General features: G+C 40.9%; 1 protein-coding gene across 12 annotated transcripts in view; it reads left to right on the top strand.

Annotated features, from left to right (window-relative positions):
- Nucleotides 1-26,923, top strand: part of DISP1 (dispatched RND transporter family member 1) — a 136,628-nt gene that overhangs the window by 103,036 nt on the left and 6,669 nt on the right. For 11 of the 12 annotated variants that reach the window (XM_045537072.1, XM_045537071.1, XM_045537070.1 and 8 more), the window contains 5 exons: nucleotides 11,764-11,793; nucleotides 17,738-17,861; nucleotides 18,667-18,794; nucleotides 19,136-19,233; nucleotides 21,738-21,835. In XM_045537072.1, coding sequence (XP_045393028.1) covers nucleotides 11,764-11,793; nucleotides 17,738-17,861; nucleotides 18,667-18,794; nucleotides 19,136-19,233; nucleotides 21,738-21,835 — 478 coding nt within the window. Of the gene's footprint in view, nucleotides 1-11,763; nucleotides 11,794-13,033; nucleotides 14,247-14,320; nucleotides 17,862-18,666; nucleotides 18,795-19,135; nucleotides 19,234-21,737; nucleotides 21,836-26,923 lie in introns of those variants that run through there. The other variant, XM_045537078.1, reaches the window with a different exon arrangement.

The raw sequence follows: 26,923 nt of genomic DNA, 5'->3' as shown, positions 1-26,923 counted from the left end.
TGTAGTTAGAGTGTGGGTATTTTTTTTCCTTTGTAATTTTCTGCATTTTTCAGACTTTAAGAAAATGAATGTTTTAGTTTTATAATCAGAAAACAAAACCAATGTTAAAACAGAAATTGTATCTCCTCAAGAAAGCTTTGTTCCTCCTTTGAAAATTAAAGTTCATAGTTTAGAATGGACAAAACATTAAATGAAAAAGCCTGTCAAAGGTAAATTTTTAGAATAAAAAGATGTACGTGGGAGACTCAGGCAAAGTGCTTTTGGAAATTTTTAAATAGCGCTTTTAGCTTGAGCACTGTTTCCTGCTTGCTCTTCTGGTAAAACTCACTGGATTGGTGAACTAGCTGGTTCCTGAGCACTTCTCACGAGCACCTTCGCTTCCCTGGCGTTATTTCCTGTAGCCTGTTGCCCTCCTTGGCACACACCAGCACAGATGTGTCCCTGACGTCACCCGCTGATCAGTCGCCACGTTCGTCTGAAGTTAACAGACGGGGCACTCTGCCCTGTCCTCCCTCCAGGCCTTCTCGAGCCCTTTCTTCATTAAACCATTTATCTAGCGACTTAAAAGTTCCGTCTCTCCAGCCGGTACCATAAAGAGCCAACATTATTTTTCAAAGCATTTTAAAACACTAGTTCTTACCTACCTTATGGGGGGATCATTTTTCCTGCCTATTCACACGAAGTATATTTCAACGCAGAATTTTGATTAGAGAAACCTGATTCACCAGGTTTTGCCATGCCAGAGTGTTGAAAATACTTCCCAGGAGGCTAGAATATGTGGTGATTTGAATTATCTAAAATTCCACTGGAAAATATAATAGAATTTCACAGCTGGAAAGGACCTTAGAAATAATTTAATCTAACTCTATTTTACAGATGAGGAAATTGAAGTCAGAGAGGTTAAAACCCAAGATTAACACCCAGTTTGAAACAGGTCTTCTGATTTCTCATCGTGGTCTTTTTAATACAGTATCCTCCGAATAAGTTCTTAAACGTTGTCACACAGTATTTGGGGAACGTTGGCATATATAATAGGTTTTGGAGTTGCAAATGGAATCGATACCATTGTGAACCAATGGCAATGAATTTACAGTTTCAGCTGGGTTGCTTAGTGCCCAAGTGTAATAGGGACGTCACTACAGCTTGAGAACATAGTGCCTGGCTCGGTGGGGCTTTCCTCATTTTTCTTCAGATAATTCTCATTTTTCCTCAGTTTCATTCTTCTGAGTTTAGTTGATGGTTTTTCTTTTGTTAATCTCAGACTTCGGGTGAGAAGAAAACCCTCTCTTTATTTTTATTATTTTTTAATTTCAAAATATTAAGGGGTACAAATGATTTTGGTTGCATGAATTGCTCTCGTAATGTTACAAGTGCGTCCATCACCCACATAGTGTTCACTGTACCCGTTAGGTAGGTTTACGCCCCTTCCCCCTCCGCCCTCCCCTGGGCTTGGCTTCCACTGAAGTTTACTGTCCTCTGCACACGTGTGCTCAGTCAGTTAGTTAAACTGGTTAGTTCCAGTTTAATAGTGAGCACATGTGTTGGTGATTTTATTCTTTAGCTACTTCACTTAGGATAGTGGTCTCTAGTTCAATCGTTGCAAAAGGCATCAAGTCATCCTTTTTATGGCTGAGTAATACTCCATGGTGTACATAGACCACATTTTGTTAATCCACTCATGAATTGATGGGCACTTGGGTTGTTTCCACATCTTTGCAATTGTGAATTGTACTGCAATAAACATTTGAGTGCAGGTGTCGTTTTGATAAAATGACTTCTTTTCCTTTGTGTAAATACCCAGTAGTGGAATTACTTGATCATAAGGAAGGTCTGCCTTAATTCTCTGAGGAATCTTCATACTGTTTTCCATACAGGTTGTACTAAGTTGCAGTCCCACCAACAATGTATGAGCATTCCTTTCTCTCTGCATCCAGGCCAGCATCCATTGTTTTGGGACTTTTTAATAAAAGCCATTCTAACAGGGGTAAGGTGATACCTCACTGTGGTTTTATAATAATTTGCATTTCCGTGATGATTAGAAACGTTAAGCATTTTTTCATATGTTTATTGGCCATTTGTCTGTCTTCTTTTGAAAAGCTTTTGTACATCTCTCTTGTCCAGTTTTTAATGGGGTTGTTTTTTCTTGCTGATGTGCTTGAGTTTTTTGTAGATTCTGGTTATTAGCCCTTTACTGGATGTATAGCTTGAAGATATTTTCTCCCATTCTGTAGGTTGTCTGTTTGCTTTGTTGATTATTTCTTTAGCTGTGCAGAAGCTTTTTAATTTGATCGGTCCCATTTGTTTACTTCTGTTGTTGCTGTAATTCCCACTGGGGTCTTAGTCATAAATTCTTTGCCGAGGTTGATATCTAGAAGAGGTTTTCCTACATTTTCTTCTACAATTCTTACGGTGTCGTGCCTTACATTTAAGATTTTTTTATCCATCTTCAGTTAACTTTTGTGAGTGGTGAGAGATGTGGATCTTGTTTAATTCTTCTGCATGTGGCTGTCCAATTTCCCCAGCAGCATTTATTGAGTAGGGCTTCTTTTCCCCAGGATACATTGTTGTCTGCTTTGTCAAAGATCACTTGGCTGTATGTGGATGGTTTTATATCTGTTCTGTTCCGTTGGTCTATGTCTCTCTTTTTGTGCCAATATCATGCTGTTTTGGTTTCTATAGCCTTGTAGTATAGTTTGAAATCTGGTAATGTGATGCTTCCGTATTTGTTCTTTTTGCTTAAGATTGCTTTGGCTATTCGGGCTCTTTTCTGGTTCCAAAGGAAGCATAAATTTATTTTTTCTAGATCTGTGAAATATGATGTTGGTATTTTGATGGGGATTGTGTTCAATCTGTAATCACTTCGGGTAGTACGGACATTTTAACAATGTTGATTCTATTGATCCGTGAGCAAGATATGTTTTTCCATCTATTTTTGTCATCCACAATCTCCTTCCCCTGTGTTTCGTAGAGATCTTTCACCTCCTTGGTTCAGTATGTTCCTAGTTATTTTATTTTCTTTGTAGCTATTGTGAGTGGCATTGAGTCTGTGATTAGACTCTCAGCTTGACTGTTACTGATATAGAGAAATGCTACTGATTTGTGTACATTGATTTTGTAACCTGAGACTTTGCCGAATATTTTTTTCATCCCTTCACCTTGAGTCTGTATGAGTTTTTGTTGGTTAGATGTGTTTCCTGGAGACAGCAGATACGTGGATTGTATTTTTTCATCGATTCAGCCAGCCTGTGTCTCTTGAGTGGGGCAGCCGTTCCCATTGATTGGTAGGATTGATGCCTGGGATGCTGTCCTGTTCGTCGTGTTGGGTAGTACCCTACTGTTTCATTTACCCTCTTGTGCTGCTGTTTTATATGAGCTCTGAGCTTTAGCTTCTGGGCGGTTTTACATTGGTGAGTGTCTCTTGTGCTGATCCATGTGTAATGCAGTTATGAGTATTTCCTCCAGGGCAAGTCTGGTCTTGACGAATTTCCTCAGTGTTTGCTTGTCTGGAAAAGCCTTTATTTCTCCTGCATATATGAAACTTAGTTTTGCAGAAAACCCTTTTTTTATCACTATTATTTTTATTAAAATTGATTGTTAGAGTTTTGCTTCGACCTTCCTGTGTTAAAGCTTTTGACAGTTATTTGAATTATAAAAATTTAATTTTGGTTAAAAGATAAACATGAGAAAATTTAGATGAGGAAGAAAAATTAATTTAACTGTATATTATTATTCTTAAGAGCATAACTAAAGAATTTCTGTAGAAGTTTTGATGGAGTAGTTTCTGCTCCTGGCCTGTAAAATGAAGATATCAGAACAGCTGCAAGATATTTGTTACACTATTGGGATTTATTTTGATACGGTGGATTTTTATTATTTCTTTTCCCCAAAAGTTTCTTTTGATAGCAGGTGTGACTTTTAACCTTCAACCTCATATAATACTGAGTAATTTTGTAGGAGTAAAATAATAAAAAAAAATGTGGGAAATGAATCTAAGAAAGATTAATAAGTTTCTGATAATTTTGACCTCAAATAATAGTTCTTACATTGAACAAAATATAGACCAAAAATTGAAAATAAGCAAATGTTGGAGGAGAAGCTAATTGGCAAATTTATGAATTATGATTATGGTCATGCTTTGATCTTTGGTCTAATTGATGAAGGCCTTGTCCTGTCGATAAATGAGTAAATTTGAGATTAGGTCCTAGACTCAAAATACATAATGTGTACTTACGTTCAGAAATACAAATATATCGTCACTGAGGTTGTAATTAGCACACAAATTCTTATTTCTGTAATTTGTATAGTTGTAGTGAAAATGCAAAAAGGGTTTTAGGTTTTTCTGAATAAGATCCATAAAATTTTGAAAGTGAAAAATGTTGATGTGTTTTTCTTATCTTAATGAAAGTAATAAAATACATTTGTTGAATTAGGCTTAAAGTAAGCCCTCAAAATATAATTATAAAACCAGGCCCTCAACCTGCAGACTAATCTTTTCGACAGCCCGTTTGTGTTATAATCCAAATTATCACTAACTTCACTTCAGTAGGCACAGTTACTGTTTTTATTTCATTATCTAAGGCCTAAGTTCTTTGGAAATTTGTGATCTTTGTATAATGGTACTCCTTTTCATCCAGAGTACGCTTATCCCGGATGCCCCATTCTCCCCAAATTCTGTCTCAGTGAGAGAAATTTTCAAATAAAATATTTCAGTCGCATATACGTAGAGGACTATGTATACAATTACCCTTTTAAAAATTCCTTTCACCTTTTAATTATACAACCAATTTATGAACATATTCTCATGAAGAATTAAAAAATACAAAGTAAAACTCGTTCTTGATGCTTTTCCCAATCCTTTTCCGTCCCCTGGTAAACAGGTCTGTTGATTTGCCACATTCTATTCTCTTCTGAATTCTTAAAATACATTTATGTATTTAGTTTTCTTTTTTCACATACGTACTTTTTACTTTGTCTCAGACTTCCTTCCGTGTCCATACGTGCGTCTGTGTGTCATTCCACACAGGGTTCCGTGCTGTGGGTGCACCACCATCAACTTCAGCATCCTCCTGCTGACAGATGGACGTTTAGGATGCTCTCACTTTTTCTTTTTTATCATAAACCACACCGCAGTGAACATGTTTGCGTATATGCCCTATTGTGCACTTGTACCGTTTGCTCTTCAGTAAGATTTCCCCACCGGGCCCTCCTTTCTGTGTTTGGTCCACGAGCGATACCTCGTAGCCTGCATCCGTGTTTAGCTTGTCCTGTTGAGGGTGTGGCCGACAGAGCCCAGGACCCAGCAACGAAACACGGACTTTAGACCTGCCTCTGCTGTCGACTTGCTTTGTGATCTTGAGCCTTTTTCTCCTGTGTTTCACGAGGGTGTTAAACGGGATGATTTTCAGGATTTTTCACAGTTCTAACAATATCGTACCCGAATTAGGCTTGTGGGTGTCTGATGCCATCAGCTTTTATTTTATCTTCAGCTAGTAGCAAGTATCATTTGCATCTTGTAAAGCAGATCATAAAGGTGCACAGTGCTTATGCGTAAAGGGACACGATGCTTTACTCTGACGAGTGTTCTGCGTCACTTCGTAACCCAGGCCTAGAGCCATTTCCACGTGAAAAAGTAGTGGTGGTGCCTGTTCTCTTTTGGATAATGCTCGGGAGTTTATGGAAAACCGTTACCCATGCCAGCTTTCTGTATTTTAAAGTATTATCCCTTTCTCACAAATTCTGAGTCATTAAAAGGACTTGCTCAAAATCATTATCTAATGAGTTTCAGGGCCTGGACTTCAACCTCACGTGTTTTGATTTCTAAGTTCACTCTTCTCTTAAAGAGAAAAAATATTTTCCTCGTACTCAAAATATTTACTCAACCTATGCTAAATTTCTTTTTTAACATTTACAAAGTGCTCTTTTGATGTTGGTCCCCCACTCCCCGCCCTATTCCTCCTGCCTCCCAGTTTATTTCATACAGTAGTTGGCACTCGATTCGGTTGTCGCAGTTCTGGGTATCAAGATCTGACCGACACTTCTGCGTCGACATCTCTCAAACATGCAGGAAATGCATTACGCAAGCAGTTGTGGTTATTGTTATCCTTCAAATCACTTGACACAGACCATAAACGTTTAGCTCTGGTGCATGAAAAATGGGTTAGAGGCCAAGCTCCGCTAGTCTACAGGGTATCTGTTTCATCTTCACGCTAGAACCCAGGCGTGCCAGTGATGATTCATGGAAATACTTAATGATGAAGAATGGCTGTGTTTTTGTTGGAAATCTTTTAAAGAATGCTCATCAAAGTGTGGATTCTTTATTTTCAGATACTTTCTTCCTAACATACCAGCACCGAACTGAAGTTATTACTTGCAGAATATCCTCTTACAAAAAGACAGTATGATACAATCCAATGTGATAGTCGAGGCTAAAATGTGCTACTTTAAACACTTTCTTGCTTAAATTTCCTTACTATCGCAAAGCTGAGTGTATATTACCTTCATAGCATGTTAATTCAGGAATATACAAAATTATTTTTTTTCATATTTTCAAACTGTGGTTTCCCTGAGTGCCAGGAAGAGCTAGTTGGGATTTATGAAGCTGATACTGTCCCTTTTTAAGTTCCGATATTAATTCCGCAGCTATGTCCAGAATAGAATTCTCTAGACTGATAGGAAGTTCTCATGTTTTAGTATTCTCATTTCCTTCACCCTACAATCTCCCTTTCTTTTCCCAAAAGTCATTAAAAGAGAGAGAAAAGGTGAAGGAAACATAGACCATTTATGGTTTTTTCACATTTTTTTCTGCTTCTTGTTAACCTTTCCCCTCCCATACTTTTTTTTCTATTACCTTTTAAAAAAATTTCCCTTGCCTCTGTATCTACCCCAACTCCCATAGTCTTGATTGCTCCCCTCTGCACCTCCCACCCTCCCTGCTCCTGAGAACTTCACGGCATCATCAATCGTCCTCTCGACCGATGCGTGTGCACATACCACAGTTCGCTGGTCACCCGAGCACCGGGGCCAGGGCTCTCCAATGCTATTGCAGTCCTCAAGTGGGAAGTGCTGGGGAAATTTGTTGCTAACTATGAGTAGCTGATGTGAGCTTCGCCCTAAAATAACGTCACTGTCACCCACTTGCATACCGAAATGCTTTCTTGAGTGGGAGAGAGTGGCTGCAGCCAGCTGACTGTCTGGGGATTGTACACAACCCAAGTTCGTCTGAGCCACAGCCTGTGGGAGTGGGTTATGGGGCGTGCAAGTGTCATCTTCCCTTGGGCTTTTTCTCAGCATAAAACAAAGGCTAAAAACCTCATCCAAGAACAGGCAAATGTTCCCACATAAGATTATTATTGCTCGTTTGGGGTTGTTTGTTTGTTTGGCTGGCGTGTGTTTTGGCCATATGGCGTTAAAAGGTGCATGAATCCTGGCAAAAGACAATTTCTCTCTCTAGAGGTTAGGGTTGTTTGTTTTTACTAGTTGTTTATCAGCACGAGACTCTGAAGTTAGGCTGAAAAGTCATCCTGCAGGTTTTATTAGATAGATACTAAAAGTAGCAAATCTGAAAGATTTTACAAATGCAAGAAAACTACTTTTGCTGTATGAATGTATGTGGTCGCTTCCCTTGCTTTTCTCTTTCCGCAGTTGCAAAAGGAGAATTAAAGAAGGCAACACTGTCAATCAGACAGGTTTCGTGTTCCGCCTGTAGTGTGGGTTGGGTGTTTCCAACACGTGTTTGTCATGTCCGTTAGAGAAACTTCAGAGGTTTTCCTGGGAGATTTCTTTGTGGTAATCTCAATTTTTCTTTTTCAGCATATGTTGACAGTCTCTGCTTATTGTCTCAAATTTAACATGAAATCTTCACTCAGGCAGAAAGACCATGTTGAATCTGTAGTTGTTTCTGTCTCTAGGGAGTAAACTAGTCATAGATCCATGAATTCCTCAGTTAAAAGAAAAAATTAGTATGGGCGGGCAGGAAGAAAGAGAGTGTTTTACCTTTGTTAAACCCAAAATGTACATAACAAAATACCCTTTCTTTGCAAACAGCTAGTGTGCTGTATTCCATAATTGTAGCTGCGGGGATCATGTAACATCCAAAGGTAGCAAAATCTCTCAACTCCTTATGCAAATTCAAGATGTACTTTGGAGGGTGTGTCACTAGAAAACCGAGGGTGAAAAATTAAGGTTTTGTGTACAGACGCTTTGCTTCCTTGTTCAGTGCTTGATTCTCCCTCTCTGGAAAATGTTTTCTTTCATAGCTCGTTAATGGCTTCGTCAGTGGTTGTTCAGACAGCATGTCCTTTTAAAATCAGAGTTTGGTTGTGGTGGTGGTCGCACAGCTTGTGAAAGTATTAAAAACCACTGACTTGCATAGTTTAAAAGGATGAATTGTATGTGAACTACATCTTAATAAAACTATTACGTGAAAAATCAATATGTAATTACATTGGAAAATGTAGGGGGTTTTGGTAGGTTTTACCCCAAAAACTAAATGTGCTGCATGGCTTCTTCAGGGGTGAACATTGTGATCCGAAGCCCACTTTGTGTGATGCCGGCCGGAGCTGCCCGTGTGCTCCAGGCCCCTGCGCAGGCTCGGGCGGCCCTGAGGGTCCGGTCGGGGGGCTGCTGCCTCTCAGGTCCGTGCGCTTCTGCTGCCAGCACTGGGCGAGTGCGCTCACGAAACCTGTGTGTGCCTGGGCGGCTTGTTTCCTGATTATCTGATTAGATTTTTAACAATCCATTTATGTTAATATATAGGTGCGAAAAGAAAAAGTTGTCTTTCTGAAAGGAACATTGTAGCCTTTAAACAGATAAAGGTTAATTGCTATAAAAAATTACTATTGGATTAGGTGTGGAAGAAACAATTGTATAAGATTTGGGGAAAATCATCAAAATTTAGGTATGTATTGTAGTCAGTATACCCAGAATACTCGCAAGTATCCTAAGTCCTCCAAAACTGGAAATTACAGATAATGCAGCGTGGGTATGATTTACATAAGACTGGCATTTGTGTCTAAGTTACTATAAGATATTTAAGGAATGTATATAGCACTTTAAAATTTTTTTCACTTTAATTAACCTTTCTGACTAACCGTCAAACTAATGGTTCCTGCAGCATCGAATCAGAGGATCTCTGCTTTAGGATTCAAAGGCACAAAGAAAAACTTAACAAAGTTTAGTAAAATGGTAAAGGAGCTTAGGATTGACAGATAGGAATGGGCTAAAGTAACAATGTGTGTGTGTGTGTGTTTGAGAGAGAGAGAGAGAGAGAAACCAAAAATAAAACTAAATTTACCTATGTTAATATTTACGTCCCTAGCTTCTTGCTTTTTTAATCATTGTATACTGATTTCGAAGCTGTGGAGCATAAGAAAAGTAATGAAAGATGCCCATTCATCAATACAGGCACTAATCTGACATCCACAAAGGACCATACGTTATACTAGTTTGTGGAGATATGATCACAAATAAGACATGGTTCCTCATTATGCATTTAATATTTATTAAAAAATGAATTATCTTTACTGTACGTATATAAAAAGAATGCAGCCGGGCATGGTGACACATGCCTTTAATTCCAGCTGCTTGAGAGGCTGAGCTGGGAGGATCAATTGAATCCAGGTATTGGAGGCTGCAGTGAGCTATGATCAGGCCACTGTACCTGGTGACAAAGCGAGACCCTGTCTCCTAAAAAAAAAAAAATGCATTTTTTGGTATTGTTTAGTAGTGCTGCAAATATTCAGTGTCATGTTTGTTCATAAAGCAACGAGTTCTCTCACACTGTTCTTACTGGAAACTCAAACTTTAAGTTTCTCATCTCCCAAAAGAAAAGATACTTCTTTTCCTATCTAAGAGATTAATTCTTTATAATTGTCCCTATGGGTTTTCTCCCACTGGTTTTACAGACAAATACTCACAGGACAGAAAGAGCAGCAAATTAGGGTTCAAGAGACCTGAGTTCTCACTGCAGCTCTGCTGCTAAGACCCGGAGTGACCGAACTGAGGCCCATCTCTAAGGATGGCGCTGGAATGGAATTGGAATAAACATCCTCTAAAATTCTTTCCAGTGTTTGCGATCCCTGAGATTGTTCCATTTCCTTGATCTTAATATTTTTAATGAGCTTAGAGTCCATAATGAGGACATGTAAATAAAGCATGAAATTTAGAACGCATGTATCCTTCATATCAACAGGTCAACGTAGAGCTCATCCTAGAATGTGAGCTCCATGAAGTTTGGAATCCTGTCTCATTCATTCCTATTTTAAGAGTTAGATAAATATTTTTTCAAGAATGAATACATGTATCTTAGTAAGAAACGTAAATGGAGAGGGAAAATAAGGAAAAGGTCTTCAGGAAATTCCGAGGTAGGATTGCAACCATTAGAAGAGTAGGAGCTTGAAGTAGAAAGACTGGAGGACGGATTTTACGTTCCATTTCGTTTCCCGTGAGTACGGTGCAGCCCGGTGGAGGGTTTCACGTTAGGAGAGGGTGCAGAGCTAGGGAATCCACTCACTCAGTCAGCAAATATTTGTATACCCTGTCTATATTAGCGTAGTGGTTCACATACCTTTTGGTCTCACGACCCCTTCACACTTTCCCAAATAATTGAGAACCTACCTCCAAAGAACTCTTGTTTATGTGAATTTTAGCTGATATGTACCATACTGGAATTGAAACCGAGAAATTTTAAATTATTTAACTCATTAAAAAAAACAGTAAGCCCACTCCATGTTAACATGAATAACATTTTTTTCATGAAAAATAATTATATTTTCCAAAACAAAAAAGTTCAGTTTCACATTTTTGGGCATCTCTTTGGTGTGCGACTTATTAGAAGATAGCAGGATGCTCACGTTTGTTCCTGCGGGCTATTGCAGTGCGCTGTCTGGTTGAAATACATGAAGTCTATGAAGAAAATATGGCCTTACACAGATATGCAGTTGGCGCAGGGAGGCTCTCCCAGAACCCTCAGGGGTCTTCAGACCACACCATGATAACCACTAGACTTGGGAATTGAGAAACATGTGCATAGTGTTCTTTGTTTGTTCACTAAGTATTTACTAAGTGCTTGCCATGTGCCAGTAAATAGGAAAAAAAATAAGCTGGTAGGAATAAGGAGTGTGGAGGTTGAGGCTGAGTTTGGAGTCTAAGCAAGCTCATCCTGTGTCGGAGCTAGGGTAGGACGGATGGGAGGGAACCATCACAGAGTGTGGGGAATAGCCGATTGCAAACACGAGCTGACACTTGTTAAGGTGGATTGCGAAGTCAGATTTCAGAAAATGAGAAATGGAGGAGCAGCTGGTGTCCTGAAGAGGGAATAGGATATCTCTAGTACAAGAAGGCACTGATGTCCTGTTTTTTAAAAAAAAAAGTGTTGGGTGATCCCTGTGAAGCACGGAAGCAGCTTAGATGGAGACTTAGGAATGCGGATTCCTGCTGTGAGGGAGGGGAGCCGGTCTGGCAGCGGGAGGTCTCAGAGGAGGAGGAGGAGGACGTGGTACGATGGCTGCGACCCCATCAGGAGAGGGTGGTGCCAGGTCTGGGAAGGTTCCACCTCCTGACGAGCCGGTGAGCTCTCTCTGGCTCGTGGCCAGCTTGCATTGCTACATCCATGTGTTTAAAATCTCTCAAATAGATTGTCTTTTTTTAACCCTTCCAGGATTCTTCACAGGAGAGGTAATGAGTAACGCGTCCGATGCATACGTGAGGCCTGGCTTTCTGTTGTGAGCTGGTTGTGACCGTTTCCCCTTTGCTTTTCTCTTCCAGGCCACCCAGACCTTTCAAGTTGCCAAAAAGGTAAAGTGATCTGAGTCATCTTATGAAATAATAAATTTACCTGCATGCTTCCCCCTTCTAGCATTTTCTCCACATTTTGCTGCTCTTTCCACTTTCCTCATTCATATTTTTATGAAGGAAAAAATAAATTTCCCAGGATTTGACTGCTTGTGGAATCCACATCTCCAAAAGTGGTTTTAATCTCGAGATGGTGTTTTAGCTCTTAAATTCTATTTGTGTCTAATCATTTATATTTGTCTGATTATTTTGCATTCCTTCCTGTTCTGCCAACTACCATGACTTGAATTCACGGCAGTTTATTTTAGATGGGTTATCTGTTTTTCTTTCTAAAGATGTGATCCGTGGAGGTATTCTTTTATGTGGAAATTTTTAAGGCTTATCTTTTCAGTAGAGAAAATTTTAAATGGATAAGAGTCCTGAGAAAAAGCAGTGTGTCATCAATTCTCCTTATTACATTATGGTTTCAGATATAGTGTCATTACACTTAAGAAATTCTACGTGGTCTTTGAAATTCAGTTGCCAGAGAAGCTCAGATGCTGATAACTCTAAAGCCTGCCTCGGAGACGAGTTATCATCTCTTTGGGGTAAAATTACTGCATAAATTTTAGTGAATAAACTCTTTTTCCATTTAAAAAAATTATTTATTTTTTAAATTATGGTCAAATTTACATAATATAAAAATTGCCGTTTTAACCATTTTTAAGAGCCCAGCCCTGGGGCGTTCACATTGTTGGTGATCACCACCATCCTTTTCAGAACTGTTTACATCTTGTAAAACTGAAACTCTGTACCCATTAATCAATAACTCTCCAATTTCCCCCTGCCCCAGGCCCTGGCAACCACCATTCTACTCTCTGTCTCTGAATTTGCCCACCCAGAACGACCTCGTATCAGTATAATGGGATCATACAGTGTTTGCCCCTTTGTGACTGGCTTATTTCATGTGGCTTCATGTCTTCAAAGTTCCGTGTGGTACCATGTATGAGAATGTTCTTCCTTTACAAGACTGAATAATGTTCCACTGAATGTGTATTAATATTCCATTGCATGTATATATCACATTTTGTTTATCCAGTTCCCTTTCTTCCATTTTTGCAAAAAAAAAAAAAAAAAAAAATTGGAAAAAGACGAAGAGGTATGCAAGTATATATGGCATATTAAGAAAATGAATTTCTACTTTTCTAGAAATAATATGACTTTCTCAAATGACAAAAAAATTTATATTTTGAATAGATTCATATGTGTATATTTCTCTGTTATTAGATTGGTATTATAAAAAAGTTCTAATTTCTTCTTTTCAGTATATATACATATAAATATAACGTATTCCAAAAATTCTTTCCTGTTTCCCCTTTCCCACCATGGCTGGAAATAATCTCTTCCTTCACTGAAGTCACAAAGCATTTCATCTATATGCCTCTGAAAAAACATATTTCTTTTTACATAGTTCTGTAGATATTTGTATACCTCTCTGTTTTTCTATATTTGAGTGTAAGTTCCTTGAGGGCAAGGTCCGCGTCTGCCATTTCTGTATTCCGAGAATTCTTCACATCCTTCCTATTTCATGCTTATTGCTGACCAAATTCATTACTTCACAAGACAGAAAGCATTCTGTATCCTCTTTTTTTTCAAACTCTGAAATTTTTCAAACTTCATTCTTCCCACTAAGTTGATAGCTGACACCACTGGAAAAGTTGTTATTATAACGTTTTGGAATGTCTGCCTTTAAGGAACAGGAGACGGAGTTATGAAGGGAATAATCCACGGGAGAAGGGATCTTTAGGAAGAAAGGGACAGCTAACTGCTCAACATTGCTCAGCTCAAGGAAGATGAAAACCAGGAACAGTTAGTTGATTTCGGCAGTTCAGAAGAGTCGCAAGAGCGAAAGCCGGAAACCAGGCTGTGGGGCGCGTGGGCCGGGCTGCTGGTCAGGAAAGGGGAGCCTGAGTCTGGGACACTCCACCTTGCTGAGGCCTCTGCTCAGGGGGAGGGGACGAAAGAAGAGAACGTTTCGAGAATGGCAGCAAAAAGCAAGAGAAAACAATCTGTAGGCTAAGAGAGGAAAATGTACTGGGGGGGTGTTATTGTAACATAAATGACACATTTAAAACAAGCCCCCATTTAATGTCACTGGAGAACAGGCTGGCCCTGTACGAAACCTTAGTTTGTTTGTTTTAACAGTTACTTCTGATCTGTTTCCAGAATAAACTCAATAATAAGGTGGCTGAGAATCTATGGGTATATTTGAGGGACTTCCCACCGGTACAGGTGTGAACTGCAGCATGGCAGTGACAGGCTGGACCAGGTGTGAACTGCAGCGTGGCAGTGACAGGCTGGACCAGGTGTGAACTGCAGCGTGACAGTGACAGTCAGGACCAGGTGGAAACTGCAGTGTGACAGTGACAGTCAGGACCAGGTGTGAACTGCAGCGTGACAGTGACAGTCAGGACCAGGTGGAAACTGCAGTGTGACAGTGACAGTCAGGACCAGGTGTGAACTGCAGCGTGACAGTGACAGTCAGGACCAGGTGACAGGCTGGACCAGGTGTGAACTGCAGTGTGGCAGTGACAGGCTGGACCAGGTGAGAACTGCAGCGTGGCAGTGACAGGCTGGACCAGATGGAAACTGCAGCGTGGCAGTGACAGGCAGGACCAGGTGCCAGGCACATGCCCACTAACTCAGACCCACAGTTCACCCGAGGACACATCTCAGTCACCCTGCTGCCTCTGCTTCCTCATCCTGTGAAAGGAAGAGGAGCCCTTCAGATCCATGCACTGTCTGAGCCTTAACCTGTGCAGAAGCTGAGGGGAACTTCGGTGCCGCAGTGCCTGGGCGGAACTGTGGGCCGTGACCTCAGCCGCTGGTGTAGCAGTGGGGCTTCAGGGAAAACTGTCACCTCGTCCTTGACTGGAAAACGGCCGCCTGTCATAGCCCAGGTGTTCAGAGGCAGACCGCATTTACAGTTACACTGTGGTGTTGTCTGAAGCTTTTCAGAATTAGAGCAAGCGCATGAAAGACAGGGATTATTTGATGATGCAGAAGAATGTATTATAGTAAAAAGAATGGTCCTTTTGAACATTTTTCTAACGCACATGGTTTACTTTTCAAAGAAAATAATGTACAAGTACTATATTCTTTAAACTTAGAATATGCATACCTTGAACCTAGACTCACCAGGAGTGAAATTAGCCGAAAAAATATAGTGGGGAGATTTATAGGCCATTTTTAATTTCCTTCTCCACTTTTCCTACTTTATTAGATTTTTATCTTTATATTACAGCCACTGTCTGGATTCCATATTGTACATGAAACTTTGTTTTCCGTGTGGTGCCCGTGGCTACGTGACGTCTTAGCACCCACAGCAGGAGGGGTTGAAGCAGCCTCAGCGATGTCGTGGTTGGGGACGGTGATTCCATTTCTTAAACGTGAACAGTTGTCTCTAGGAAAGGTTAGCGCGTGACACAGCTGCTGGGTGAGGAAGTGGAATCGCAATACAGTGAGGCTCAACATGCTGGGAAGAGACGTCCTGAGACCACGAATGCCGGACAGTTTCCGTATGTCGTCAGTGCACACGTGTGGCACACAGCAGTGCTGCAAAATCAAAACCAAATGTTTTCAAAGGGAAGAAAAGCAATTACCGAATGAGGTTTTTAAGGTTGCTGTACACGTGTGTGCAGATTTTTCGAGAACAAAAAACAAAAAGTCATCATATGGGTAAATTAAACCACAGAATGAAAACTGAGCCATTTGGGGCCCACTGCCCTCTATTGATAACATGTTTGTGAGTAAAAATACATAACTTCTGATTCATTTGAAAGAAAAGGGATCCATTTAAAATAACATGTAATGAATAATGGTATGAGCCAGGGGCCATTTTCATTTCACGGGGCTGATATTTTAAAGGTCTAAAATGTAAAGGATTCTTTTTAAGTCTGAAGCAATGAACTCAATGTCTCAGTCATGCTATTGAGACAAAGGACTTTATTGCTTCAAAACCAGTTACTTTCATCTTAGTTTGCATTTGGTGGAGGAGGAAATAAAATAAGGAGAATATTTTTTTGCACTGGGTGTGTTCTAGAAGTGTAAAAGCTTCTGGCCACTCGGTGTTTACACTTGAACAACCGCAGCCAGCATATTGTCATTTGTATGTTTTTATTACATTCAGAATTATTCTAAAAGGTTATTCTGTTTTATATAGCATAATTTTGCCTTAATGCGTTTTTAAATCCAGAATGTGCAGGGTCTAGTAAATAATGTTCAAACTGGGAATCCTGTGGATCTGTGTGATTTTGCACTGGGCAGTTAATTCTTAGTGGGGCTATGAATTTTTAATGGTGAGTTTGGGAAAGCAAACATTTGTGGCAAGTTTACTTATTCCTAATGTCTTTTGTGCTTGAAGAGAGAGAGGATAGCTAGATAGAGGTTAAGAGGCCAGACTCTAGACCCAGACTACCAAGGTTCCTAGTTTTGTGACTTTGAATGAGTTCCTTAAGCCTGTCTGTGCCTCAGTTTCACCTCACAAGGTGATTATGAGAGTTAAATGATAGTCTATGTAAAGCGCAAGACCACCTGCTACTCTGAGTAAGCGCAAGCTTTTAGTTATTTAAGATTACTTTAAAAGAAGAGTAGTGAAAAATACCCGTGCAAATGCTCCCTTAAAGCATAATTGTGTTATATTTTAATTTCTTTGTTAAAATTGTAATTTAAAGTAAATGCTTCCACAAAACCAGATATATAAAATTAAGAGATGAGAATTTAAAAATTAGTAATCTATTCTTAAAGACACATAGTAGCTTTTTTCAGAATGACACTTAGAGCCACCAGTTTTATTTGTAACTGTTAGCATGATTTTGAAGAAATAACTCATTAACACATGAGTAAGAAGCCTATTTCAAATGATCCAGAAACAGCCACTGCCCGAAGTCAAATGAGCTAGCATGGTTGAGGATTACAGAGTTACTGCAAGTCAAATGTTTTGTTTTGTTTTTCTTCTTCTTCTAATAAAGAGTCAAGAAACTGGAAGTTTGCATGATGCATTTTGGGTTTTAGAAAAAGTTCAGTTTGGTCGACTCCTGTTGGGCACTCGGTTCATACCAAGACCTGGAAGCGTCAGGATGGTAACTCCGGGTCCAGGACCGCAGGGAGGGGCACAGAAACAGATCTTCCAGTCAACGGCAGCGGACGAGGGTGTGGGAAAGGCTTCTGGAAGAAAGGGCCGATGGTAGGATTCGGTAACAGGGAGGAGTTTCCCACGCGTAGGAAGAGACGAAGGCCAAGCTGTAGTGGCTGAGGAGCATGAGCACCTGGGAGCTTGTTCATTTAGTCAGACAGGTGCTGTTCTCGTCACTGGTGCCGCACTAAATAAAGCAGACAAAATCTCTGCCCTCGGGGAACTCGCAGTCTAGTGGACATGTTCATTATCGTTTTAGCTGGAAGGAAACTTACAGGTTTATGGCAAGTATTCGGTTTGGTTACTTTTAAGGTTTGTACCACATGAACCTTTTATGGACTGAGTTCTTTTTAAAGAACTGTTAGAGGAAAGGTATGGAGAAAGGGAATAACTAAAGAAACAGAAATTCTGGAAGAGACTGCAGGGAGGATGAGTCCTCTGTTAAAATGTATTTCTTTCCACTAATGAAGTGTGGATGCCTGGGAAAGAGCTGCTCTTCCCCAGGCATAGATGAAGATACAAAACGTTCTTGGTCATGTGTGGGCATTATTCTGACTCTCAATAGATTGTAGCGTACGACCCCTGCTACCGTATCACAAAAATGAGAGGACCACAGTCTTGTAATTTTCTATAAATACTTATAATCCCATTACATCTTTTATTGATAAATACCTGTACTTGGTCAAAAATATGAGAACTTAACAAATTCCTCTCTTAAGTACCAGAAATGTTGCTTCTAGGGGCCTTGTTTGTGACTTGTTTGTGCTTTTGTAGCTACGCAGCCCTGATAGCTGACTGGCCCGTGGTGGTCTTGGGCATGTGCACGGTGCTGATCGTGGTCTGTGCCTTGGTCGGAGTGTTAGTGCCGGAGCTTCCTGACTTCTCCGACCCGTTGCTGGTAAGGAGGACTGAGCCAGTAGAATCTGCTTTCTTGGCCTGAAGTCATCTCCAAAAATTAAGTATTTTCATACATGTTACATTGTTATTTAGCATCCCATTTCTTTTAAAACCTTCTCGGCCGTCAGTAAGTATCCAACAACTCTCTGAAACGTAGAGACATGTTTTATCTGTGTTAACCGGCTCATAAAAGGTCAAGGAACTTGGTCACCCTCAAAAACCTGGAAATTTTGCTTCTTGGTCCCCATGTTTAAGCTAAAAAGCAATAAATTGGAGAATCTGCCTTCTATGAAAATATTTTCATAAGGTTTTTAAGACTGAGTTTCTTTTCTCTCCTGCAAAGAAGTTAAAACAATTTCAGTGTTATTAACAGAAAGTGGGTCTGTTTTTAAGTAAACGTTCCTCTGGAGTAAAGAGGAAAATATTTAATACGATCAAGGATAACAATACACTCTTTGTAAAACACTAAGTGCATAACATAATTTGACCATAATTTTTAATAAGATAAAAATAAGTATTCACTAAATGCCCAGGCATGAATTAGAAAGATAAGCTTCTGATGAGTTGTTTTTTCTCTTTTCTGTGGCATGTAACATACCAAAGAACCTAACTGTTTTGTCACAGTCAGGTGATCATTATCACGTCGAGTCATCTTATTTTAAAGCAGTTCCCCTCTGGAGTAGCTGTGAGGAGCAGCTGTATTTTCTGTTGGAAGCTACAGATCACTTTGACATCGCTTTCCCACGCTTTTATTGTCACTATACCTAGCCTGAAATGAAACACACTGATGGGAACTTGTGCCTTAGGGTTTTGAACCAAGAGGGACTGCCATCGGCCAGAGGCTGGTCACGTGGAACAACATGGTGAAAAATACAGGATACAAAGCAACGTTAGCAAATTACCCTTTCAAATACGCAGACGAACAAGCCAAAAGGTAATCGTTTATTTTTATATAACTTTTTCACAAAACATTGCATAACGAATTCCTCTTGAAACATTGCCTGAACAAAAAGATTAATTGTAAACTATGTGGCTCAACATCTTTTGCCACTGAATTTGTTTAAGTCGTCGCCGTCTTTTAAGATTTTGTTGTAGGATGAAAAGGTGAAGTTTTCTTCTTTTTTCTTTTTCAGAAATGAGAAAATAATGGTTGCTTATATTAATGCTTTCTGCTCAATATCAAGCACTGCGTAGGGTGTGGCTTTGAGGACCTACTGTTAGTGTGCTTTGAACTAGCTAGAACCTTACTGAAGGTGAACTGTGGTTCCATTTCAGCCATCGGGACGATAGGTGGTCGGAGGATCACTACGAAAGGGAGAAAAGAGAAGTTGACTGGAACTTCCACAAGGACGGCTTCTTCTGCGATGTTCCCAGTGAGTGGCGTCAGCCGTGAGCCCCTCCGCGGGTTCCTCGTACTCAGAACCAAACGCGGCCCCAGTGTAGACCGATGAGCAGTCTGTGGCTGACCACACGACTTCGCTGTTGCTATTGAATCTAAAGAGACGTTAGCTTTTAATTTACTTTACCTAGAAGTAAAATAGTCTGAATTTATTTATTATTAAAATTGTAAGAAAAGTGATTGTTGAGTTCTATTCAGTTTTAAAGAATATATAAATCTAATAAAATTCTCAACCTCGCCCAAAATTTCAAGTCCTTTCTAAAATGCCTTGTACCGTTTATTTCTTGGTCCAATAACAAGTATATATTTTTGGATTGAACCCTGAAATCTATTGTATTATCAAAAGCATTTCGTTACGTTGTGATTCACTCCAATGGCTGTACTATATTAAGAGCCTTCTGTGCACCTGACTCATGACTGGGCAATAGAGAGATGAGTAAAGTCAAGTCCAGCAGCCCAAAGCTTGAAGGCCTCCAGGGCCGGGCATGCAGTGTGAGGGGGGTAAAGCCGGCTGGATGCAAGACAGTGGGAAGTGACAGTGAGTGTGGGATACTGAGGGACATCTGCCCTGTCCAAAGAAATCAGCTGCAGCAAAATGTGGCTTTGAAGAAATGAGGGCGCTAATGTTGCAAGAACTTCCCAGAGGTCAGGAATCCACATTGTAACGTGGGATCGCAGAGCTCCAAGTGTTGGCAGCAAATTCACTACCCAAGGTTCGCTGTAGCCTAGAGTCAGCCTCGTTACTCGGCAGCTCCCAGGGGAGAAGGAACTTGCACCCTAAGGAAATACTTACTACCTGTAAGTATGTCAGCCATTAATTAGCCACAGTGATTAGGAGTGAGGAATTGTGGATAATTATAATTTTTAACTAAGTGAATATTAACATTAAAGCTCTTTAGATTTTACCTTTGGTGGTGGTTGTTGAAAATTCCTCTTACGTGTGTGTTTTCCTGCCTTATTAGAGCGCAAGATGCCCCGATTGGGTCTTTGATGTTTCTACATCTTACCAAGTCTGATTGGGTCTTTGATGTTTCTACATCTTACCAAGTCTGATTGGGTCTTTGATGTTTCCGCATCTTACCAAGACTTGGTCTTTATTCTGAACATTGTTACACCATATCGTAATAGATAGTAGGAAATTAGGCAGAGTCTTATATTGCTCCCAGGCAGCAATACGGGTTTCCTTTTCTGTCTCTTCTCTTAAAAAATATTAGAAAAGTTGTGCTCTGGTTAGTTGCATGTTCTGGCTGGTTTATTTCTCTGGCTGGTTGGTTATTGCTTAACCAACATCTGTTAGTTAATATCTTAACCAGGAAAAAACATTAACAAATTCATGAAATAAACTATATTCTTGTTTATATTTCAATAATCAACACTGAGTATTTGTTTCATAAGTAATGGGAAAGCCATCACCAGCTCTATGTAAATGAAATGTTTCAGTTTACATAGGCTCTCTAAAATCAACCACAGAATAAAGATAAGTTTATTTAAGAAAACATCATGATCATAAATACAACTTTTTGTAATAAAGCTTTATTCATAAATTTGCCAATTTATGAATAAAAGCACAATTGGGCATTTTAGTTAATGTAAAATTAATTTGCTTTGTTTTACTTTGTTCATATTAAGTTGTTTTTAATGACTAACAGAGGCAGTACTCTTTAAGCACATATTTTTTGTTATCTCATTTAATTCTCACAACTCTTTGAGATAGTTGCTGTTGTCTCCATTTTACAGATGAGGAACCAAGGCTCAGAGAAGTTGTTAGTTGCCTAAGGTCACACAGCTGGTAAACAACAGGATTTGCTTATACCCAGGTCTGACCCCAAACCATGCTCTTTCTAGTACATCACACACCTTCCCTTATTCAGAAACATATTTTGTATTAATTTTGCATTAATTTGGTTTTCAAATTATATTTTTGTAGATTCTGGTGTACCAGAGAGATTATGTATTCAAGTGGCATGTGGTCGGCGTTCCGTGACAGCGTTAGTTGACTGCTTTTAGTCCGTTTAAATTGATCACCCACCATCTTCCCTCTCTAGTTAGCTGCCAAAGAGAACCTCCTTACAATCCACTCTTGATATTCCTTAGTGCATTGTTTTTTTTATTTTATATACCATTACGGTGGTATGTTGTGAAATTAAGAGGGAGGCATTTAATTAATTTCCTGTTCAAAGTTCTTAGGGATTTTTCTTCCTAATTATACTCTGATCAAAAATAGATTTGTTATGTAATTCCTACAATTTTAAGATGTAGTGAGTAGACAAAGGCTTTGAGTTAAGCCAATACTATAGCATTGCTTTTTTTTTTTTTTTTTTTTTTTTTAGCATTTTCTCCTGGAATTTACTGAAGGAAAGACTTCCCTGCTGCTAATGAATTGTCTATGTGGTTTCCCAGTTGAATTGTTTCTGAATGCTGAGTCTCATGAAATAAATGAATAATTTATAAACTGTTTTCTTTTGTTCATATCACCAGGTGACCGATATTCCAGAGTGGTGTTCACTTCAGCCGGAGGAGAGACACTGTGGAATTTACCTGCAATTAAATCGATGTGCAATGTAGATAATTCCAGGGTATGTAAAATAAAAGTGAAATCTGCTTAGCACAAGGAAAGGTATATTAATTATTAAAACTCCTTTTACTGCTGACCCTGGTGTCGGGTCAGACGAAGGCACGTAAGTGGGTTACCTGCCGAGGAGTGAGCAACAGCCGGCCAGCTCTGCACGCTCAGACCCCAGGGTCCGAGGGCCCGTGTGTTTCCCACCTGTGAGACATACCACCCTCCTTCCTCGTCCCACGCATGTGTCCCGTGTGCTGGTCCTCTCGGTATTTCACAGAGTGTTTCTTTTCAGGATCGTAACAGTCAAAACTGTCTTCCTTTGTTGTATGTTCTCCCTTTCCTAATCCAGTGTCATTGTTCACTGCATTTTGCCCCCGAGGCACTCGTCGGCATCTTAATTCTGCAGTGAAATGCCTGCCTCTCTGCTAATCAATGGGTCATTTTGTGCCGGTGACCTCAAAGGGAAATTGAGGGAGTCATCTGAGAGAGGGGACATCGAAAGGCATAAATACGGTGTCTGTGTACATGGCCAGAGAAATCCAGTCCAAATTACCCTGAACGCGGAACCCCTAGCTGCTGTCCCAGACACCAGGATGCAGGAAGGCAGGCTCCCTCTCCAGTCTGCTCTAGAGCCAAAAAGGCGTCGGCACCAGGAAATGGGAAGTCGCTCACGGGTTTGGAAGCGCTGTCGGTGCCGCGTGTCCTGAGGCAGTTTCTCCGCGTAGAAGCTCTGTCTGATGTCACTGAGGGACCTGTGCAGGCACAGCAGCCACGCCGGAAAGGAACTCATCGTATTCTTAGCGTGACTCTAAGATTTAGTAACATCACTGGTCAGTTAAAAATCACATCATGTGACAACCCGATGCCATTACCTATTCTGTCAACTGGGAAGGGTCCCAGTGGAGTAAGAGGCAGGACAGAAGGAACAGGCCCCTCAGACCAGCAGTCTCGTCGTGCTGATATCTGAGTTCCTCCCAAGAAGCAAACGTCTCACCCAGGCCATCTAGGCAGTGGTCCCTGGTCTCCCGGCTTTGCTCCGTTCTTCACTCTCAGAGGCTGTTTGTACATTTTAAGAAGGACTTGCCCACTGATTGGGACATCAGGGTTTTCTGTCAGTGCCATCTGCTCTCTGTCCTCCTCCAAATTCACCAAGGCCACAAATAAACAGACCAGAGTTTCTTACTCGTTGGTCAGTTTCTATTGATCATATTTTCTTCTCTTCTACAGCTGTCAGTTCCTTATTTGAAGGCTATGCATGTATTTCTCCTTGTCGTGGGGCGCAACACTTTTTATATAGAAAGTTAACGCTAAGGTCATGAATGTGTAGTGACGCTTAATACGTGCAAGACTCTGTGCAGGTGCTTGTCCATCACCCAGGCTGGGTCTGCAACCTCGGAATTCATGATGCTTTTTAACAGATGGGAAGTGAAGCTTAGAGAAGTTAAGCCAGGCTAGGTACCTTGTAGTCACACCTTGAATGAGAACAGTTCATTAACTTCTATACCTTTCAACTCCTCATGATTCTACCTTTGATTAATCATCAGACTTTCCCTCCCCTAAAGACTCTGAAGAGCGTGAACTCAATTAGTTAATAGTTGACATTTGCTGACTGTTTACCATGTGTCAGGAAGTATTCTAAACCCTTTAACAAATTATGTCATTTAATCCTCATGACAGTGTTATTAATTAAATACCATTATTTGGCCCATTTTCTAGATGAGGAGAGTTCACACGTCACGGTGTGTCCGTGGCATAGCCAGGGTCGGAGCCCGGCCCGGTCGAGCTCTGGGGCCTGGGCCTTCGTCCTCCCGGCTGTACACTTCCGTGATGAAAAAGATACCGCCCGTTTTTTTGGTTTTTGTTTTTGTTTTCTTTTTTGGCCGTATATGCCATTTCCCATTCAAACAAATCTTAAAGAGTCATCGTGGCCTGGAATAAGTATCTTTAAAAAAAAAAAAAAAAGCTAGCAATTTATTGCATGGGTGCACGTTAGACTCTGAGACTCAAAGGCCAGTAAGCAGTACTGTTCCGCGATGGCTCTCACGGACGAAAGCAGTGTATTACTTCATCTAAGTCTGTACATACAGCAGATGATGAAGACCAGCACATTGAGGTGGCTTACAGAAAGGCGTACAAAAAGGATAAGATGAATGAGTTGAATGAATTACACGAAGGGAAAATAATAGGAGGAAAGTAACAAAGTGAAGGATGAGACTCAGGGTACAAGAATGCGAACCCCGCAATCCTGTGCATTTGCTGGTGGTGAGCTGCAGACTTGTCTCTAACCTCCCGGCAGCCGGAGCAAAAAGGATTTCACAGTTAACAGAGTCCTATAAATAGAGTCACAAATTCGTTTTTTAGAAGCCCAGCTTTTCCTCATGCTAAGACAGGGGGGACAGTTCCCCATTGTCTTCATAAAAGAAGTGTGATACTGTGTACAAGGTTCTTAACAGCATGCTTACAAGAGGTTCAATATTGAATTGCAGCTGATTTGTGAAACATAGGAAGGCTAGTAACCGGAAAACGTCAATAGCAAAAGCATTTTTATAAGAGATTAAAGCAATAACATCTAAGGACGTGGCTTTCTAATGGTTTGGCTGGATGCATTCACGGAACTTAGACTGTCCGAAGGAACAGGGGTTCTCTGCTTGTCTAAGCATTTCTCTCTTAGTTGGGAAGAGAGTCGTATTGTGGTCCTCTTGTGAGAATTTGAAGAACAGACCCAAGACACATGCCCAGATGAAGGGTCAGAAGGGCCAGTTATAGATCCGCACCAACAAATGAATAAATAGGTGACCATGGCCCCAAAGGTCTACCTCAGAGAGCATGGTTTTAACTTGTTAAATACTATTTTTACCAATTGTATATGGCTTTGTATTCTAGTCTCAAACTCTGCTATGAACCTGGAATAATAAACCTTTCTCAGAGAGATAACATATTCATCTGATATCTTAAGTAATAACTGTTGGTTAGCAGTTCAGCTCTCGGGTTACTACTGTACCTTTTTTGAGTCTCCTGGTTCAAGACCCTTTTGGATTTCTGTCTGTTATGTTGGTTTGACTGTGTCCTAAGGCCACTTGCCAATCATTCTTCTTCACCACCCCGCAAATCCTGGGTATTGTACTAAAGCACTGATTTGAACAACTGTCAGGTTAAATGAGATGCGATCGTATGATACGGAGCAGAAGAGTTTAAATGTTGGTGGGTCGACTCCAGAAAACCTCTGGTAATTAGTGTGATATCTCAGCGAGACCAGATGTTTCGATCGTCACCTGCCTGTGTTTACAGCACATTTAGTTCAAACTCCGGATTCCATTTAAATTACATGCTCCTTACACCCATAATTCAGCCAGGCATTGGTTCCCAAAGTGAATACCTTCTGTTTCTGATCCTGCCTTCTGCCCCCTAACAGAAATGCTCGTTTTCTTAGACGCTTTCAAAAGGAGCCTCAGCTGATTCCCCCGCTCTTCCTCATTTCCTTCTGGCCTTTGACATCCTGCGGGATGTAAACAGTCGTTAGTAACCAGAGTGTGTCTCTCCGATCTCCACTCTGCTGGAAGCCATCTACCTGTTCCCTAGTCTTTCTGCGTGGTAGCAGTTGGCGCTCTGAGGACCCAGCTTGTAAAAGGATTTGAAATCTGGTGTTTGAGACTCTGCTTACTCGGGTAACTTTGGTAGACAGCTGGAGGGCACCAAAAATATGTTTTCTGATTCTTGATTTAACGAGGGCTCTGGAGTCCCTGCTGTCCCCTTAAACTCTCAGTGCCTGGGGAGCTCTGTTACGTGGGGACAGAGAGTCCAGCAGTCGGTCGAGCCTGGCATTACGGGCTTAATTTTCCTCCCTTTGTTCTTTTCTTGGCTTCTTAAAATATCTCCAATTCAGCTAATAGTTCTAAGAGTTAAGATAGCATTTAAAACTCTGCTGGTTTCTTTTTTTTCCTCTCTTCTCTTCCTTTACCCCCTATTTTAAGTCCACTCCACCCCTGCTACTGTCTGACTAGGCAAGACATGTTCTAAACACATGAGCAAATTATTCTGTAAAGCACCCACTTTGCAAGTGACTAGAATTGGAAGGGGCTACGTTCCTCCTGGGGGTTACCAGAAATTGCTCTCACTCACTCTGTCTTTATTTTTATAAACTTCAAAGATTTTTGAAATCATTCTTATGAATCTCTTTTCCAAAAATCCGGCCGCCGTCCACAGCAAGATGCGCCGGCCTGCCGGTCTGTGGAAGCCCCAGCACACAGGCCCCCGGCTTTATCCGCCTCATCACGGAGGGCTGTCACGTCACAGCTACAGACTTCGGTCCCTCCGTGGGCCCCGCACGCCTTTACACTGAACACGATGCTTCTCACGGTGCATTACGACTGTCTGCCCTGGCATCTGACCTCCCCGCCACGCGGGGGGCAGCTCGAGGGCGGGGACCCCGCGCCTGACTCACCTGAGATGCTCAGTGGCGTCTCTGAACGGCCGGACGGATGGGGACGTGCAGCTTTCCTCCCGCAAAGTGCAGGCAATTCCTCGAACTCCGTGCCTTTCCATTCAGGGCGCCGGCATCCAACTGAGGGTAGCTGGAGAGTAGCAGTCACGACATCTTTTCCCCGTCCTTGTTCCTTTCCCTGTAGGCGTCCTCAAAAACTGTTTTCCCAAAGGCTGAACATCACCCAGCATCACCTTTGAATTCGAGGGTTGGCTCCCCGGTGGGTCACTGGTGCTTATTTTTAATAGCAGCCGTCAGAGCCGAACTTGGTCTGTGTTTACGATGCCTTTTCATCTGTGGTCAAATATACACGTAAAAAAAAAACATGTGATTATTTGAAAAGGTTATTCAAGGACAGAATTTTGTGCTTTATTTCCCAGTTTTAGTTGGCAACTCTATTTCCTTTATCCTTGGCATTTGGTTCTTGCAGCAACTACAAATACGTTCCTTCCAGCTGATAGTGGGTTTCGTAATGGATATGATTCATTTTCTTCCATCTGAAAACTGTCAGACACTGGAATGCATCACCTGTCTTAATTCACCAAGCTGACCCCAGGGCTTTGTATGTTATTTCTTTGTGGGGCAACACTGGTGGCCTGCCCCTTCCGGGTTTCCTGTTAT

Source organism: Lemur catta, chromosome 25 (assembly GCF_020740605.2).
Source record: "Lemur catta isolate mLemCat1 chromosome 25, mLemCat1.pri, whole genome shotgun sequence".
Lineage (NCBI taxonomy): Eukaryota > Metazoa > Chordata > Mammalia > Primates > Lemuridae > Lemur > Lemur catta.
Note: the sequence above shows the minus strand (reverse complement) of the source record. Positions and strands in the feature narration are given on the sequence as shown.